Source organism: Embiotoca jacksoni, unplaced genomic scaffold (genome assembly GCF_022577435.1).
Source record: "Embiotoca jacksoni isolate LCO1_2020_lvr unplaced genomic scaffold, fEmbJac1.0.p SCAF_18, whole genome shotgun sequence".
NCBI classification, from domain to species: Eukaryota; Metazoa; Chordata; class Actinopteri; family Embiotocidae; genus Embiotoca; species Embiotoca jacksoni.
The window spans coordinates 10,976,336-10,989,513 of NW_027185318.1; the positions used below are offsets into that span (position 1 = coordinate 10,976,336).

The window sequence follows — 13,178 nt, forward strand, 5'->3', positions numbered from 1 at the left end:
GCAAAGCCCCCCTTTGATTCTGTTGTGATGCATTCTACGAAATGTGGGATCCAGTTTTTTGGGCATCTGCCCTCCCCGGACACTAAAAGTCAGGATGTCTTCTGCTGCATCATTTTGGACCACTCTTTCTTAAAATTGTGTCTCTTTTGAGTGTCCAAGCGTTGTGCGATACTGAATTGCGGAAGTTCCCCTTTAAATCGAATCAAAGCTGCATTTCTCGTTTCATCTACAGTTTGTTACGCTGGGCATCATAATTCAGAGTAACGGCAGTAATAGTAGTAGTGCGCCTTTAACCAGCGTGCGTGCGCACAGGCGTAAAGTGTAGTAGGTGGTCGCGCATGGCATCTCTGTGCCTGCTTGCGCTCTGCCGTCCTCTGCCGCTGGGTCGGTGATGATGCCGAGCGGAGCGGGGCGCTCGTACGTTTCTGTGTGCGGCTACACAACCGCAGTTGCCGAGATTGAAGTCGAATGAGACGCGAGAGGCGCTTGAAATACGATGATGGATGGTGCGAGCTGTTTCTCAACGCCCGGGCAGCTGTAACGTCGGCGGAAACGCGCGTGGATTTATCAAAGGTGAGAGTGCGGCTGTGAATCACGGAGGAAATATCCCCTTTATTCACCCTGGATCACTTATCCTCCCAATCCGATGCTGCTGCTGCTGCTGCTGCTGCCGCCGCCGATGATGATGATGATGATGATGATGCTCTAAACGCAACCTGCGTGATTTTCCTCCAGTAGAGGCCAGTTCCCTGCTGCACTCGGCTGTCGACTCACCAGTGAGATTTGAAAAAGATGCAGGATTGCCATTGTTTGTTAACCGAAAAAAAAAAAATAAAAAAAAAAAATATATATATATATGTATGGCCATCACGACGCACGATTCCCATTGCGGAAATAAGGTAAATAGGCAGTTAAATCAGCAATATGGCTGCGTTTTTTTGTGCTCTGCCGTTGCTTCACAAGTGGATTTGAAGTATTGCGGTGCTGCTCAGTGTGAGAATTTAAGGCTTGTGGACACGGAGAAGTGAATGATATCAGCGGCGGGGAGATACTGCAGTAACCGAGTCCTTATGTTGACTCGCGTCAAAGGATGTTGTCATTACCTCGAAGCTGAAGGTGCGGTTACAGTAAAATGCACCTTTACAGGCCTGTGGTGAGTCTGACTTCACCATAAAACGGTCTGACATCCAAATTTATTACGAGCCTCTGATTGTTTATGTGCAAATGAGTAAACACGATTCGCTAAAAAAGAAAAAAAAAAAAAAAATCCCACTGATCCAGAGTTTTATCACAGTGATCTCACAGATTGTGCTCTGCGCTGAGAATTCATTTTGTCATGAATTATTAAAAACTTGTTCTCTTATCTTACATAAAATCATCAACTTATCCATTAAGCTGTCCTTTGCTCCCGTGTACTGACTGACTGCCAACACATACCAAAAAAAAAACAAAAAAAAAACAACAACCCTGCTTCATGTATTCCAGCAGTTATTTCATCGGCTGAATATTTACAATGAACCATTGTGTTATTTTGCTGACATGTGCCCGATGGGTCTCCCACTGCAAAGCAAAAGCTCTCTGACTTAAAACTGCCCAAATGCAGTTTTTGGTCGTGTTCCGTTTTGAGGACGTCATTTATTATACAGCTCGGCTGAGTTGATCCAAAGTGTCTCCTCCAGGTGCCATTATTGTCCTGTGAACCTTCAATTTTGACAGCTTAACGTCATGATTTAATCTGAAAGCATTAAACTTGCTGTTTGATTTTTAGCACAAAGTGGTTCACTGCTGTCTGAAAAATGCAGCTGCATCTGTCATTTGTGAAATCAGAGCTGAGGATGAGTCAATCAGTTGCTCAGAAGAAGAAAAAAGAAAAATCAGAGAGAAAAAAAAAAAGATAACTGGCAACTATTTTGAAAAATTTGTCATTTCAATCAGTTTTCAAGCAAACATGATAAACATTGTCTGGAATAAGCTTCTCAAAAGTGAACGATTTTCTGCTTTTCTCTTTGGTTTTTCTTCAATATTTAGGGGGTCTGGGATTGTCATGTCACCTTGGGCTGTCAGAAATAATGATTGCAGATTGTTTTATTGATTATTTGTGGCGCAATAATGTCCAATTATTGGAAATTTAAAAAAAAAAAAAATCAGTAACTCGTGGAAGGACCCATTTAAAGACGGTTATGAGCAATAAGAAGCACTCGACGCAAGTCGAGGGCTTCGAGTTGGTGGCTGGAGAGTGTCCCCGTCATAACACTATAGGTCGGCGTGAGCTTGGTGGAAAATAAGAGCGAAAGAAACCGAGAAAACCCTCCCAATGCCTGCAGAACCTCGGCTCCATCGGTCACGCTCCGCTGATGAACATGCATGTGATCCAAAAACCTTTTTTGTGTGTGTGTGTGTGTGTGGGGGGGGGGGGGGGGGGCAACTCTGGATCGGTCCGACTGGGGCTCTCCGAGGGGGCGCTCATCTGTCATTGGCCGGCCTTTATAATGTGCTCTGCGTCCGTCATCATTAAGTGGTTCCTTTGCAGCTCGGTCGGTGTCATTAGCCCCCACGGGACGCAGTCGCTGCTGAGCGCGGATGTCACGGAGAATTAGCATTTGCACCGACCACGGGCGCCGGAGTGCTCCTCAGCCTGCTCACCGATATCTCTGCAGGAGGAGAGACCGAGAGGGACGGATACAAAGTGGGGGGGGGGGGACAAAAGCACAAATTAAGAGTTAAGGAAGTCCTTGAAGGAGGCAGAGAGAGAGAGAGAGAGAGGAGGTGTTAATTACTTTATTTAAAAAGTCAACTACATTTTTGTCGGCGGGGAACAGCTCATCTCTCGTAGGGAGGGTGACATCAAGTCGAAAGAGAGCCTCGTTCATTCTTTTCTTTTTCTTTTTTTTTACTTCACAGGGTCGACGTTCAAGGGCTTCACTCGGTTTGACGTTCAGTCGGCGGCAGGTGAGGAGATTTCTTTTGAAATTGTACAACACTTGAGCCAAATATGCCACGTAATGTAATATACCCACTGAACACGGCATCGATGTGTTGATTTCCGCTCCGAAAAGGTCTTTTTTTTTTTTTTTTTAATTGGATAAAAAGGGAAGTGCAGGTAACTGTTTCAAAAATAAAATGTCCTTTATTGGGGAGAGAGAGAAAAAAAAAAAATGACACTTGGTCTGAAGAAATGACTTTGTGACACAACGTTAAAAAAAAAAAAAAAAAAAAAGCTCGGATGACACGAGAATAGTAGAAAGATAAAGTAAAGGAAGTAATGAAACCCCGTGTTTTCTTCTTTCACGAGTTGGAAGCGGCGACAGGCACCGTCAATGGAAAAACACACAACACCGAAGTTCAATCGGCAAGTTATCGCGCAGAAACGATCCCGGCACACCTTCGACTGGTCATATTTTACATTGTATCATCTGCGCAGATGAAATAAAAAATAGAAATAATAACGTGAAGCTTTAGAGGTCACAGAGCAGCTGTTTCTCTCGTTTCCAGTCTTTATGCTAAGCTAAGCGACGGCTAGCTTCGTAGTTCCGCATGCAGACCCCCGGAGAAAAGCTTTTTTTTTTTTTTTTTTTTTTTTTTTTTTTTTTGCTTTATTATTTATATGCAGGACGTGAATTATAGTATTTAGCTTTGGATATAAGTTACAGTTCTTACATGACACTTTGCAATTTGAGAATATAACTGCTTTTTTGTTTTCAGTTCAGTCTAACTATTAGACTATATAGGCTTTAAAATCAATACAATTTCAAATGTAATTGTCACATATTTGTCCAGGAAATAGTTAATGTGATGATTAACACAGTCCTCCTTAGAATAAATTATAAAGATGAAAGAACTTCCTGTGTCCTTTCGGTTCACCAGTAATCACAACTTCATCTGTTTATTTATTATATACAGCGTGTCGTCCATTATTAAAATAACCCTCTGTATTTTATTCAGGAGGCTGTAAAGAGTCATTTTCTGTTTTGTTTTAGCTGTAAAAATCACACGTGTCTCCGTCTATATTTTTTTGTCAGTTTCTTGTTCAATATGTGATGAGTTTCTTTCCTTCCTTACTTGCATCATATCTGGTTAACTTTGGACAATGAAAAAGGAGCTCGGTGTTGCATTCGTGACATTCATGCTGCTGTCTGAACAGTAAACGCTGCATGTTCTGGTGTTTGGTGTGCCACAGGATGATCGAGGAAGGCAGTAAACGAGGCAAGGCCATGGTGGAGAAGAGACAGCTCTTCATGGAGATGAGTGAGTAGAGTCGACTGAGAGAAATCTCTTTTCGCTATTCACAGTCAGCTCGTGTAATTCTCCGACTGGCTCGAAGTTGCACAGGAGATGCGTGGTCTCTCGCACGTATCGTTCCTCCCACACAAAGACAGTGTGCAAATGGTTTAATTTTATTTCATTAAACTGGATACGATGACTGTGGATGATTTTTGTTTTTGTTTTTGTTTTTTTTGTGTGTGTGTAACTTTTTTCTGGTTTTGTTTTTTCCAGGAGCTCAAAACTTTGACGTTATCAGGTTGTCGACTTACAGGACTGCCTGCAAACTCCGGTTTGTGCAGAAGAGATGCAACCGTAAGAGATTTCTTCCTCTTTTCAGAGCGCTACGACACTGTGTAACCAACACAGACATTTATTTTCCAACAGGCACGCAGACTTAATTGATTACACTCTGTCTGTTTGCAGTTCATCTGGTGGATGTCTGGAACATGATCGAAGCCTTTCGTGACAACGGGCTCAACACATTGGATCACAACGCGGAGATCAATGTGTCGCGGCTGGAGACTATTCTGTCCTCCATCTACTACCAGCTCAACAAGCGGCTGCCGACCACCCACCAGATCAATGTGGAGCAGTCCATCGGGCTGCTGCTCAACTTCATGGTGGCCACATACGACAGGTAAGGGACAGGTGACCGGCACAAAGCCAGGGAATTATAAAGACACTGAAACCGTAAAGCAAAAATTAACATTAGAAAGTGTTATAATAAACGTCACATAAAGTTCTGGGCTGTGCAGTTCTGTATGGTTTTGTAGAAACAAGTGCATCATTTTAATATTTGCACATGCAGCATCACTTTTTTTCTTTTTCTTTTTTTTTTTAAATCTGTGCATCTGATTCGAGTGCAGGATGTCAAATTCTTTTCTCATCTGTTGATTACTAGAAGTGAAGGAATTTCCTGCCTAAAGTAGAAGAAGTCATGTCACATGTAGGAAAAGCGCACGTGTGACGATGAGGGCTGAATTCCATGTAGCTGCCGAGTCATTTCCACAGACTACCAAAATAAAGTGATGCTAATGATGACTCTTAGACGGCTGCTGGGATCAAATAAATACCTTGTTTACTATAAACAGATTATCATCCATGTCAAGCGACAGACAGTCATCACCTTTCTCTATTAGATCCAGCATGCAGTTTTAGCACAGAAATACAGATTGACTCAGTATCAGGAACTCAGCGCTGGAAAAAAGAACGTATATGATTAACTTCTGTCGGAGCCAAAAATCTGGATTTTAGAGGTATTGAGGTCATGAATCAAAATCCACTCCTCAACACCAATAAGACTCTCGAAAATGGGATCATTATTAGGATACTTGGATTTTTCATATTTTATGTGCTGGGTTTTATTTATTGAACAAACTCAAGGGAATTCACTCAACTAAATAATAAACTGTGAAGCTATTTATTTGGCAAAAATGTCCAAAAAAATATCCTTATTTTTCCCACATGGGGATTTGCTACTTGTCCTTTGGCTTATCTTTTGGTTTTGGACCATTGGTTAGAAATCTTCACATTCATGTCTGAATAAAATAAATGCTACAGAACAGTTTTCTTTATACTTAACACCAAATTGGACCAAATTTTTCCAGGCAACTTTAAGAAATTGTTTATAACTGCAGGCAAGTAGCATTGTGTTTCCCCCCCAACTAAAAACCATCTCCACGGTAACAGGAATAAAATACTGCATCCGAAAAAGAAAAAAAAAATACTGCGTCCATAACAAAATACTCCATCTAAAAATACTGGAATAAAAACAAGTATAATATCCATGTGTGAGTGCAGAGTGTAATTGTGCAAACAGTCTGTCCAAAAAAAGGTTTTAGGCCTCAGAAATCTTGGCGATAAGCTGATTTATGTAAGAACAAGTACAGATTGAAAGATGAGAACAAAAAATTCCCTATCAGCTGAAGTAACTGTGGTGATGTATTCCTGTCCAGCCGTCCTCCTAATGTCTGTTCAGTGTTCAAGGGCTCAGACGCTGTGCATCCAGGAGCAGAAAGGTTTATTATTGACCGTAAAGCTCTCTCTCTCTCTCTCTCTCTCTCTCTCTCTCTCATTATTGTACCTGGTGTGCTCAAATTGATTGGCCGCTAGTCCTCTCCATTCATGGACCCACTCAATCGGTTTACTTTTATCTGTAAAGGCCATTCAGGTCACGCTCCGTCATTATTCATGCTGCCGTATCTCCGGGAAACTTTGTGGAAATGACTGACTGCGATCACAGGAAGCGGTTTGGCTGTCTGTCCCTGAGGTCCAAACTGAATTAGGCAGGAGAGCTTTCGTGCACTCTGGTACCGCTGCTCGGAAGCAAGAGCTAAATGAATCTGAAATGAAGCTGCTGGTCTCTGTAGGCAATTTAAAAAGATTTTTAAGAAGAATAGCAACTTGATAATGACTTCTGTATCTACATTCATCAGTGATTTAAAGGTTTAGTTCATGATATTTACATTTTATGTAACATTAATGTGTTTCAATTTAAATTTTTACCCCTGAAAACGGCAGAATCTTGTTTTTATTGTGGTCCAGATTTACATCTTTTAGGTTTTTTTTAGTTGATTAATCTCAGCAGAATTCACGGGCTAAATAAAGATCCCACAAAATAGGAAAAGAAATACTTTTGCAATTCCATTTTTTATTTTAAGGTTCATAGATGTATAATATTTATAGGATTGCAGTAGAATGTAATAAGGTAAAAGCTTGCTAACATTCATCCAAAAGCTGTGATCATACCAGAAAAAGTAGCAACAAAACCCTTAAAGAAATGGATATTTTATTCACCATGATATCAGCTTCTAATTTCTAAGATTGTTCTCTTTATTTCAATGTGTCACTTTACTGTACTGATGAAACCTCTCCTCTCTCTCCACTTGCAGTGAAAGCCATGGGAAGCTGACCGTTTTCTCGATGAAAGCCATGCTGGCAACAATGTGTGGTGGGAAAATTGTGGACAAATTGCGTTGTAAGACACATTTTTACCACCTTTACATGAAAAATGCCAGATAATCTAGATACAAATGCCTTTTCCAAAAGTTAATGTCCTTGTTGTCTGTATATGTCCTGTTGTTTACAGTCCAGTATGGGAACAGCATCATGTAGTTGCACACATTAGACACACGGGGGCACTGTTGGAACATGTAATGCTCAATTACTTGAAATGTAAATGTATTAACTCTCTGCAGAACACGTGCGCTTGAGAATCAATAGTTTCCTTTCACATAAATGCCAAAAGCCAGTTTGCTCCCACATTTCTAAAGCCTGCCATGTTCTGTCTCGCAGATATTTTCTCACAGATCTCCGACTCGGGTGGTGTCATGGTGTTCGCCAAGTTCGACCAGTTTCTTCGGGAGGTGCTGAAACTCCCCACAGCCGTGTTCGAGGGCCCCTCGTTCGGCTACACGGAGCACTCGGTGCGGACGTGCTTCCCTCAGCAGGTAGGAGGGAGATACCGTGAACCACCTTCTTTTACCTTTCAGGTTTTAATAAGTTGTTGTTTTTGTTTTTTTGTTTGTTTATAAATTCTTATCGAATACATGTGTTTGTATCCAGAAGAAGATCATGCTGAACACCTTTTTGGATGTGTTGATGGCAGATCCTCCCCCTCAATGTCTTGTATGGATGCCACTCATGCACCGACTTGCTAATGTTGAAAACGGTAAGTTTATGCCTTTTTAGGGTTAATTTAAGGGGTGTGTGTGTGTGTGTGGGGGGGGGGGGGGGGGGTAATTAAGGTTTGACTTTTACAATCCAGCAACTGGGAGAGACTGAGTTTAATAGAGTGAGTGCAGCTGGGTCTGATTAAGGTAACTGGGAGCAGGTGAGGTGGTTGTGGCGGGCAGGAGAGCAACATAACCAGTAGGTACCAATACAACAATATCAAAATATATTCCATTACCAGTAAAGATCCTGCAGTGTAAAAAAAAAAAAAAAAATTAAAAGAAAGTAGGAAATGTAAAAGTACTGGCTCTGCACTAAAACATCCCTTTTATTATAGTTTACTCTGTTAATATGGACGGATCCATGTGTAGGTCGCATTTTAGTATTGTGGCTGGTAGGAGCGGAGCTAATGTTATCTATTTAAAATACAGTTTAGTTCAGCGGCTCCATTTTTGCGGGACCCTGAGATGATTGACAAGGAAGGAAAGAAAAAAAACAAAACCTGCTTAAATGTGTATTTATGTTTGGACTTTTTTTTTTTTTACTAATTGTTGCTTTTTTGCGAAAATTATTGATATTTTTACATCTTTAGTCCACAGAACAGTTATTTTAATGAATCCATCTCCGAAGTCGGAAAATGAAATGTCTGCTTCTTTGAAGGGACTACTTTGAACTCGGACACTGCTTTAAAAAATATGCCAAAAAGTTTGGGAACGACTACTTTAATCTTTAACAGTCTGTTTCGTTTCATAATTTCATATCACTTTTTATGGTGCGTTATCTGTAAAGCAGCAATTATATGTGCCAAATAAATGTGGTTGAGTAAAAGCTACAATAATTAATTGTAAAATAAAAGAGAGTCCAAGTATGAAATAACAAAATTGATAAATGTAACATCCAAGAATCTCAATATTTAGAACAGTGTTTTTTTTGGGTTTTTTTTTTTTATCAGTAACTGTGAGTGTGGAGATGTCGCTGCTCTCTGCTCTGACAGAAAATCCTCTCTGTTGTTGTTGTTGTTGTTGTTGTGTTTCACCACTCAGTCTTCCATCCGGTGGAATGTTCTTATTGCCGGAGTGAGAGCATGATGGGTTTCCGGTACCGGTGCCAACAGTGCCATGGCTACCAGCTCTGCCAGAGCTGCTTCTGGCGTGGCCATGCCAATGGTCCCCATAGCAACCAGCACCAGATGAAGGAGCACTCGTCTTGGGTAAGGAACGAGCTCTGATCTCGCTCAGTTTTACGCTATGTTCTTCCCCGTTTTCTCAACACTTCCAAAGTCAATATCCCTTCCCGCGTGTGTGTGTGGAGGGATTTTACAACACCGCGAGCGTCTCCCTACATTTCCTGCCGTCCTTTCAACGCAGTCCAAGAGGGATTTTTATGGTGTTTTACTCATTTTGTCAAATGAAATGGTATTGATTGGAATTTGCCGTGTCGCTGCATTCCCCCAAAGCTCAAATCATTATGTTATAAATTGAAACAAGGGGAAGTCACAGCCGCTGGATCCCAAATCCATTTCCCAACTTGGCGCAGACAAGACCGACTGCTCGTGTAGCTGCAGGACGGGAATGACATGCCTGAGCGGATCGAACACAAAACACTGTCTCCGATGTGAAAAACATTTAGCACATACAGTAGGTGAGGTGGATCAATCTGTCCTGGATCTTGTCCTACTTTTGTGATAAATTTGTATGAAAACACGTCTGTGACATTATGTGCCGCGTCGCCTTCGGTTTCCTCTTCTGAAAACTTCCTGTAATCTTTGGTTTCAGAATTTGGCATTCCTCCCTATCTGCCTCCAAATGCAACGTACACCAATCAACCAAAACGTTAAATCCACTGACGGGTGAAGCATTAAATATAAAACAACAGCACAGAAAATAACTCTTTTCTTCTCATGAGGATTATACCGTTCAGTTATTCAGTCTGACCTGAGAGGTGTTGATTTATTTTGGAGACTGTAATTTGTGGTGCTGTTGAACTGCACTGGGATGTACTATGAGGTGTTCCTAAAATATTCGGAACACCATTCAGTATAATCAACAGCAGCACACATGAAATAAATCACAACCTCTCTTAATCAGACTGAACAACAACTGGCCATTATAATTCTCATGAGGAGAAGATTTATTCCTGTGCTGTTGTTTTATATTAAATGCTTCACCTGTGTCTACAGTTGTTTTTGTTTGTATAGAAAATACACATAATCCTACACATCAATTGATCAGTCTGACTTCTGTTTCTACAATAACTAAAACATTGCCAAGAGCAACGTGCTAATGCTTAGATGTGAGCGTACTGAAGTTGCTATAATAAGTGACTTCAAATTAAAACCATACCTACAGTTACAGTGTCACTCATCTGAAACTAGCCATACAGATAGAGGTTTGTATGGTGATGCCACGTTCATGTCATATCAGGGCTGTATCACTATAGTAAAGTCAAAGTATCTTGTGACTTTCTGACTTTTAAATAGCACTCGATAATTTGGAAGCTCCTGAAAAAGGCCTTAAATCAAACAAGTCCCTCGTTCAAGGCGGTTCAAACCAAATTTAATGGACATGTTATTGTTACGTTGTCAACGCACATTAGTTTTCAACACTCCTCCCCTCATGCGACTACCTCTGTAGTCATGCAACCATCTGTAGTTGGCTGATTGTAAACGTGACCGCTGCGTAATCGCCACATTGTTTTGCAGTTTATGGCCCGTCGGACAGTTTGGGCGTCTAAAACTGCTCGTGAAGTAGCAGATGGACGTCGTCGCTGAGTCGGCAGGAAACTACCGCTGATCCACTGTTTCAAAACAGTAAACAAACTGTTGACCCAGTTGTGCAAATGTCCTACGAAGCAGCAGCCGCCGCTTAAAACTGTTCCTGCTCCTCCCGACACGAAGCGGTCAGTGCAACAAGGTGACGGGATGCTCTGTTTTGTCCCGCCCACCTTTGCAGAAGTCTCCGGCCAAAAAGCTGAGCCACGCGATCAGTAAATCCCTCGGCTGCGTCCCCATCGGAGAGCCGCCGCATCCCGTGTTCCCCGAGCAGGCCGAGCGACCGCCGGAGCTCACCCACAACGTGTAAGTGCCGTCCTCGGCGCATTCGTTGCGACTTTCCTGTGCGACCGCTGAGGCGAGCCCCACTGATATGTTGATTAAGAGCACACCAAGGCCCAGTGTGCTCGTGATCTACAGTCTGTTCCCCGTCATGTAACCGCCTCCATCTTTCCATTCCGCCGCCGCCACATGACTGATAGCGTGCCATCTCGCCGAGCTGTCAACACCCAGCCCACTCCCCCACTCCCCCCCCCCGATTATTTGCCAACATGGAAATGCTGATATACTACACGGCTTCGGCGGCTCCTGCCGTTAAAGCGCAGTCATCCTCATCAGTCTGCTGGCAATGAAACGGGGGGCGGGGGGACAGCGGTATAAATCTCCCATTCCACAGCTTTGAGGCTCCTGGAAGTCATTATAGGAAATGCATTATATTATGCTGCTGTCTCGGATCCCGCACACTCATTTACATTTCAGTTGAAAAATAGTTTGATTTCCGTAATCAATTCCACCGGCGAGATACGGAACATCCACAACAGTCCACATCGCTGAGGTCACTCCATATTTTCCCTCTCCATTGTCGCTCTGTTGCTTTTTCTCTGGCCTCCGACGAGACAAATATGGAATAATGTTGCAGACATAAAAAGAAAAAAAGAAAAGTGATTCACGATTGTGCTTGCTTTTCTGTCATTAGTGGGGATCACAGGAAACCTCTCGACCTCCTGATATGAAACATTTCCCCACGGCGCATTTCACGACAAAAATCCAGCTTCGCATTCCAGTCAGGATCGTAACTCTAAAGCTGCCTTCTCTGTGCTTTTTTGCTGCTGGCGAGCGCGAGTGAATAATTGATAGCGAGCCGCCCCACGGGGTGAGAAAATCGCCCCGGTGAACGCCATGAAAACAGACACAACGTAAATGCAATGATTTTGTGTTTTGTTTCCCCCCCCCCCCCCGTGAATCAGTTCCTCCCATCCAGGCTCTGCCCACCGGCGAGAGGATTTTTCTGCATTCTGCCCAAACTTATGCATTTCACATGAAGTTGACATTTGCATAAATTTACAAGTCCTCACGACGTGGAGAATCGGCTCCCGACCCCGGATGTTTCCCTCCAACTGAGAGATGAGGCGATTAGATTAAGCCGCGCAGTATAGGCTGTGTAGCATGAAATTACATCACACAAGTAGATTAATACTGATAAAAATGAAATTTGTGTCCAGAACTATTTTGGATTATGTCTCTCCTGTGCCCCCAGCAAACAGTAATCCGTGTCTTTTATTTATTTTATTTTTTTTTATGTTGATTATTTCAGATGATGGAGGCCCTGGGAGTATTGAGTTCTGTCATGGATTCTGTTGGGGCTCTTATAGCTCCGGAGTTTACAGTTGAAAGGCAGTTTTTTTTGGTATTTCTTGTGGGTTTTTTTTAACTGAAGGAATATTAGTGTTTTGAAGACTGTGTAGAAGTACAGTTTACAAGAACTTGTGCGTCCTTCTACTTTAGATACAAATATCGCACTTACTCCGCGACGAGTATTTTACGGCCATAGGTAATAGCTACTTTTCAAAGTAGGATTTCACATACCCTTATACATCACAATTCACTGCAAGATTTAAACCAGTGGGTCCCAATCATTTTCGTTTTGTAACAAACCGGCTCAGGCAAAGTGGCGAGCAAGAAGTCCACGCAACAGATTCCCTTAAATCGAGGTAAAATTATTCAAAATAAACTTAATACAAAAGTAGAGTTGAGTTTGGCGATCAGCAGTCTGTGCAGTGACTGGACGTGTGTCACGTACGCTGTGGAGATGTTGAAGGTGCAAGCGCAGAAGAAAGTCCTTGGAATAGACGTTTTTGGTTAGAAATTCCAGGAACTTCTTGTTGTTTTGCTCTCCTTTTAAGATTTTAATGGACAAAGTGCATTCTCATGCTCGCACAGATGGCATTTCAAGGTTGGTGGCACTGTGTGTGCCTGTTCACTGACTTTTAGGATAATGGATGTGACTGTTGACCCCGTCCCCTGCTACTTGTTTGCTTGGCTTTTGGTCTCCATTGTTCTTTCTGACGCAGGCAGGACATTTACCAAAAGTCTCCTCGTTTCGTGATGGCGGAGAAAGAAAATCAAATGAGCTGTTTTAGGTTCCGGGAGCTTTTGTGTTTTTATTTGTGTGTGTGGCGATGAAGTAGCGCCT

At 42.3% G+C, this 13,178-nt stretch overlaps 1 protein-coding gene across 11 annotated transcripts in view; it reads left to right on the forward strand.

Annotated features, from left to right (window-relative positions):
• Window positions 1–347: 347 nt before the first annotated feature.
• dtnbb (dystrobrevin, beta b) overlaps window positions 348–13,178 on the forward strand; it is a 34,144-nt gene continuing 21,313 nt past the window's right edge. For 5 of the 11 annotated variants that reach the window (XR_011178389.1, XM_069152744.1, XM_069152739.1 and 2 more), the window contains exons 1-10: window positions 350–573; window positions 2,902–2,949; window positions 4,178–4,245; window positions 4,495–4,575; window positions 4,687–4,900; window positions 7,155–7,240; window positions 7,558–7,712; window positions 7,828–7,933; window positions 8,979–9,145; window positions 10,887–11,011. Coding sequence is in view for 10 of the 11 variants with exons in the window: in XM_069152744.1 (XP_069008845.1) it covers window positions 4,179–4,245; window positions 4,495–4,575; window positions 4,687–4,900; window positions 7,155–7,240; window positions 7,558–7,712; window positions 7,828–7,933; window positions 8,979–9,145; window positions 10,887–11,011 (1,001 nt within the window). In the remaining variant the exon portion in view is untranslated. The other 6 variants (XM_069152747.1, XM_069152743.1, XM_069152742.1 and 3 more) reach the window with 6 other exon arrangements.